The sequence below is a fragment of the Pongo pygmaeus genome, chromosome 2 (genome assembly GCF_028885625.2).
Source record: "Pongo pygmaeus isolate AG05252 chromosome 2, NHGRI_mPonPyg2-v2.0_pri, whole genome shotgun sequence".
NCBI classification, from domain to species: Eukaryota; Metazoa; Chordata; class Mammalia; order Primates; family Hominidae; genus Pongo; species Pongo pygmaeus.
The window spans coordinates 147141824-147147823 of NC_085930.1; the positions used below are offsets into that span (position 1 = coordinate 147141824).

The following is a 6000-nucleotide window of genomic DNA, read 5'->3' on the forward strand; positions in this document are numbered from 1 at the left end:
CCCAGGAGGCGGAGGTTGCGGTGAGCCAAGATGGCGCCATTGCACTCCAGCCTGGGCGACAGAGCGAAACTCCGTCTCAAAAAGAAGAGTGGTAGCAAGGGGTAGAATTGGAGAAAGATAGATGCAAACTAAGCCACAGCAGTCTGAGGCACTTCTAGGCAAACAGCCTCTTAATACTTCTGGGTTTTGTGAACAACACTGGACAGTGATTATCTGTAATAATGATACATTGTGAGTAGTTATGAGCCAGTCCTGCTCTAGGTGCTCCTAATAGTCTGTACCTTCTGTTTTAGTAGGGAAATGGATGAAGCACTTTAGATTTTCAAGAAAACTGAATGAAATGCATAATTCTCACTTCCTTTTTGCTTCCTAAAGATTTGAATTTTTTGTTCCCATGGAAGAAGTAAAGAAGAGGTCACTAGACGTTGCAGTGAAAAATAGTAGGCCACTTGGCTCACACAGAAGAAAGGAGTTAGGAAAAGTAAGTACAAGAGATATTTGATATACCAAGGAGATTATGATCAATTCGCCTTATCCCAATTTCTTTCCTTAATGCAGTGTTTTGGAGGGGAACTAATTATTTGTGATTATTTAGGTACTGATTGACTTATCAAAAGAAGATCTGATTAAGGGCTTTTCACAATGGTAAGTGTGCCCTTCCATTTTATCACTGTTATCCTGCTATTCAAGACAGTTTTCGCTTTTCAGTACTGTTTCAGCTCCTTTGGTTATCCAGAAGGGTGGGAGATGAACACCTTTATTTAAGGCTTTACTGCCTGCAGATCTCACTGATACCCTAAAAGACACCTGTAAACTCTAGCCTTAACCCTGAACCCTGGCTGGCCAACTTACAGAGCGACAGGTTCTGCTGGTCTTACAGAGGCCCAGGCAGGCAGGACTAGGCAGTTTGTCCTGTTACCACAACACACTGCCATTACTAACGTTAAGTCCAAACCTAACTGTCTTACAGGTATGAGCTGACTCCAGATGGACAGCCCAGAAGCTGATGATGAGAATCCTTATCACTCACCTTTATATTAAAATGTATATATATGTATATATTTTTTCCTTTGGATCACTTACATCAAATATATGTATATTTTGTCATTTAAATCAGAACCACCACTTGAAATTATATACATATAATTCTTGTGTGGAATTTAACTCCATGACTGAATAGCATAAGGAAGAGGTTATTTAAAAGCAAGAACTACTTTTTTTTGGTTGGATTTTTTTGTTCAAGTCCAGAAAGAAATGTTATATTTGTGCCTACTAAATTATCCAAACCTCAGTGTTTATATACTTAAAACAAGTGCCACTTTTTAGTAGGTAATTATATACCATCTGATTTAGGACTTACCTGAATGTATGTACCAGAAAGTGTCCTGCCTCTGGCATAGGGGCTGGGGGAGGTCTGTTTCTGGAGCCACTACCAGCATTCCTGGGCAGTGACTGGCCAAAGGGAAGTTACTTTTTTTATGGAAATAGAAAGTGACCCAACTCAAAACTGCCAAGAGCTAACACTGCCAAAGCCCTTCTGGCTGCCACCTGTGGTACTTGTATGCCTGGAGATTTGTTCTTTTATTTGACCTGGAGCTAAAAATGTGTTTCCCTACTGACAAAAATGTTATACTGATATACTTAAATACCTTGAGTTAAATACTCTTGTGTAGTCTAAGGGCCAAACTCCAGCATGTAGCATTACTTCCATAGGAAAATGCAAACCAAGTTCCAAACCCAGGTCTATGTCTGACTCTCATAGCAAAGCACTGGATACTGCTGAAGAGTGTCACCATCAGAGAAAAGGAAGCTTTCAGATAAGTTTAGGCTATTCACCTTTTCTAAAGAGATGGTTGGTTCACCTAAATAACATGTTAAAAGCAAAATATGGAAATTATGTACTTAAACAAGCACCTCTTTTACATTTCAGACTTTACAAGACCAAACATACTTCTCATCCCCTCTAACATTCCTGGACCTCCTCTTCTCTCTTACCAACTCAGACGACACTACCTGCCGTCAGTTTTCTGTCTCTGCCTCTGCCTTCACTGCCACTTTTCTGAAGCAGGGCAACATTCGAGAACAAAGTTTTTGTCATGTTACTCTTATTCCAGTTTACTGCCACCTTATTCACATGCAGATGTTCTATTCCAGAATAGTCCAAATACTGTGCTCTGCTGACTCAAGTCCTGTCTCAAACCTATTTCCTCTATTAAGTCAGTCAATCCATAGTGAAATGGACTCTTCCCACTGCCTGTAGCATTTACTGTTGATACTGAGTATTTTCCATTTTAATAGTTCCCAGCCTTTACAACACTAAGTTTTAAGAAATATGTTGATTAGGCACCTGCTAAGGTTACATGCTAAGCAGCTACTTATATTGTATTTGGTATTTAATATTTGTTTACTCTCCAACTGAACAGTAGGGAACAATTCAAGCTACTCGAATTGTTTTTCACCCTCACCATCCAAGACCGTGTTAAGTACATAGAAGATGCATGGTGAAATGTTTCTGCTGAGGTTTCTATTTTAAATGGCAAATTCTCATAATAAAATGGAGCATTGATGCCTACCCTGTCTACCTTATGATGGCATTCTAATTGCTCCCTAAATAGACAAGTGCCTTGAAAATGGAGAAGCACCAGAGAAAAAAGGGAATGTATCATATGTACATCGAAACATTAGCAACCCTAAAACAGCTAATCAAAATGGCAGTTAAGTGAAAACCTACCCCTCTTCTTCCAAACTTAAACCACATACATTTATTTTAAACATGGTCAATTGAACCGTTTTTACCTGTGTCAGGCAACACAGGTAAATACCTGGTGATGGTCTGAAGAGGAGTTAAAATGTTGAAGGGAACCAGAATTTTAGTACACACCAGACAGGAGGCAAGGTTATATAGGCACTGTGTGAGGGGCAGGGAGCCTGAAAAGTTGTTAATACCTTGGCTGCCACTGAGGACAAGAATTGGTTTTCAGCAATGGGTGGAAACAGTAAGCTAATATGCAGGAGCATAGGGTCTGAAGTTAGTTAACATCATCTTGGTACAGAAACCCCCAAACCTAAGACGGAATGTGAATATTAGTTTAGAACTTGGAATCCTGTGAAGCCTTGATGGAGGCAACCATAAAATTGGCCCCACAGGGTTGCCACTCCCATCCAGGGCACATGTGCGACAACTGCAGCAGACGGCTGTCACTAAACGGAAACTCACGGGCAAAAATTATGAAACAAAACAAAAACAGACTTTTAAAAAAATATAAAGTACACAGGAATATCAAACTGAAAAATAGCCATAGATAATATTTCAGCAAGAAGGAAAGTGTACCAGTAAGGCAGAAATAGCATGTGAGAGGCAGTGGAGAGCAAAGAAATCCACAAAATACGTTGGCAAACCTAAGCAAGTTTTGATGATTGTTCACAAGATATAAACAAATAACCAAAGATTTTTGCAAGGGTTCAGAAACATAGTAGAACTAAAATGTTAGTACTAACAACTAAGAAAGGGCAGCTAGCCTGATTCAGAAGAAAGTATTCAAGACCGTATCTTATTTAGGAAGCTAAAGATACTTATCTTAAAAATATAACTCTGTGTGAGTCACTAATTCATTACCTCTCAGCTTCAAATTGACGTCTGTCTCCTTTGCTCCTTTCCCGGCGGGCTTGATGTTTGGCTTTGCCAATATGGAAGGACACTCTATATCAGGAAGAAGGGGCTTTTCTTCTGATGTTTTCCATGGCTGCTAGCTAATTGGCATACAGAGCTGTTCTCAATCACCTAAGTACCCCACAGTTTACCCTTGGCTCATGCCCTAAGAACTATGGCCTTCATGTTTTATCAGCAGGCAACACCTTTTGGCAAGTTCCTTAGCCACAAGTGGGTTGCATGGTCCTATGGCTGCCAGAGGAAGTCTAAATCTCAGCCTGGTAGGGAGGCACTTAATTTCTAACTTCCTTTCTTGTTCACTCTCCCTTACCCCTGGGGGGAAGGGTCTGCATCCCGAAGTTGATATTCTGTATCCCCTAGAGTCCACTTCTACCCCATTTAGTAGTAAATATAAGAATTGCTAACTAGTAAAAGGTGGTTAAGTTTTTCATGTTTGGTTACCTGTGCAATGTGGTTTCTGTCTCCTAAGTATGTATTCAAAATTGCAAGATAACTATGAAAATAGAGTAATAGCAGAAAGCCAATAAAGTTGATATATACAACTTCCAAATTAGCAGTGAAGAAGAAAAGGTTATAAAGAAAAATCAACCCTGCAAAAAGTAGGAGGGGAAAGCAAAGAAAGACATAATTAGACAATACAAAAGATGGTCAAGAGACTTCTAAATATATTTGTAATTACAATAAACACTATTAAAATCTAGAATGTCAAATAAAAGTAAAAAGCAGTTATATGCTGTTTATAAGAGGTTCACATCAAACAAATGTTGAAAGTAAAAAGATTAAAAGATTCATCCAAGAATCGTTTAGATTTCTGTTTATATTAATGGCAGCAAACATATTAAGAAACAGATGCTCCCTATTGCCACTTCTATTCAACAATGTATTGCAGCCTGAGTAATAGGGCAAAAAGAGGTACATCTAACCAAAACTTCTATGTGCAGATGATATGATCATGAGCATGAAATCCAAGATAATCTAAATTACTAGAATTAACCAGAAAGTCTTCAGCAAGCTTGCTTGATACAATGTTAAAAAAAACTGTAGTTCTGTTCCCTAAGAGAAAATAAGTGCATAAAAATATCAATCTATATGAATACATTCAACAACCCCTATAAGAAAACTAAAATTTTTTAAATAAATGTTAAAGTAAACCTAAAATGGAGAGCTATGCCACATTTGAGGTTGGAAAACCCAACAAATGCCATTTCTCTCCAAATTAATTATATGTTTAATGAAAGCCCAACAAATCAACAGGTTGTGTGTGTAACTTGATAAGCAGATTCAATGTACATGGAACTACAAAGGGTAGAAAGCCGCCTACTCAACGCCAAAGTTCATTTTCAAGCTGTAATAACTAAGACAGAATGGTACTAGTGCAGGGAGCCAACTGGGCCAAAAGAACAGAAAAGAGCCCAGAAACAGACCCATTCACAAATAGATACTCAATTTATGACAGAGGTAGCACTGTGAACAAAGGGAAAAGATAGACCTTTCAATAAAAGGTGCTGGGACAATTGGATATTCATGTGAGAAAATACGAAATGGTCCTTTACTCATATCATTCAAAAATCAATCAACTCCAGGTATATTAGACTGTGTAAAGCAAAACTATACAGCTGTAAGATAATATAGGAGAATAATTTCACAACTTGTGACTAAGGCAAGATTTCATAACACACAAAGAGCACTAACTAAAAGACCACACATCTCTCCGTGAAAATTAGGTACTTCTGTTCATAAAAATAAACTATAGGCTGGTGTGGTGGCACACACTTGTAGTCCCAACTACTTGGAAGGCCGAGGTGGGAGGGACCACTTGAGCCCAGGTGTTCAAGGCCAGCCTGGGCAACACAGTGAGATCCCATCTTTTTTTTTTTTTTTTTTTTGAGATGGAGTCTCGCTCTGTCACCCAGGCTGGAGTGCAGTGGCATGATCTCAGCTCACTGCAACCTCCGCTTCCTGGGTTCAAGTGATTCTCCTGCCTCAGCCTCCTGAGTAGCTGGGACTACAGGCACGTGCCACCACGCCAGGCTAATTTTTTGTATTTTTAGCAGAGACGGGGTTTCACTGTGTTAGCCAAGATGGTCTCGATCTCCTGACCTCATGATCTGCCTGCCTCAGCCTCCCAAAGTGCTGGGATTACAGGCATGAGCCACCACGCCCGGCCGAGATCCCATCTCTTTAAAAAACAAAACAAAAACACTATGGGAGGGCCGGACACGGTGGCTCACACCTGTAATCCCAGCACTTTGGGAGGTCGAGGCAGGTGGATCACGAGGTCAGGAGATGGAGACCATCCTGGCTAACACAGTGAAACCCTGCCTCTGCTA

At 39.8% G+C, this 6000-nt stretch overlaps 1 protein-coding gene across 4 annotated transcripts in view; it reads left to right on the top strand.

Moving 5' to 3' along the window:
* The window catches only part of ESYT3 (extended synaptotagmin 3), a 45478-nt gene extending 41261 nt beyond the window's left edge, over positions 1 to 4217 (top strand). For 2 of the 4 annotated variants that reach the window (XM_054479748.2, XM_063662215.1), the window contains exons 21-23: positions 376 to 481; positions 596 to 645; positions 971 to 4217. In XM_054479748.2, the coding sequence (XP_054335723.1) occupies positions 376 to 481; positions 596 to 645; positions 971 to 1007 (193 nt within the window). In that variant the 3' untranslated portion in view covers positions 1008 to 4217. Of the gene's footprint in view, positions 1 to 375; positions 482 to 595; positions 646 to 970 lie in introns of those variants that run through there. The other 2 variants (XM_054479750.2, XM_063662217.1) reach the window with 1 other exon arrangement.
* The last annotated feature ends 1783 nt before the right edge of the window (positions 4218 to 6000 follow it).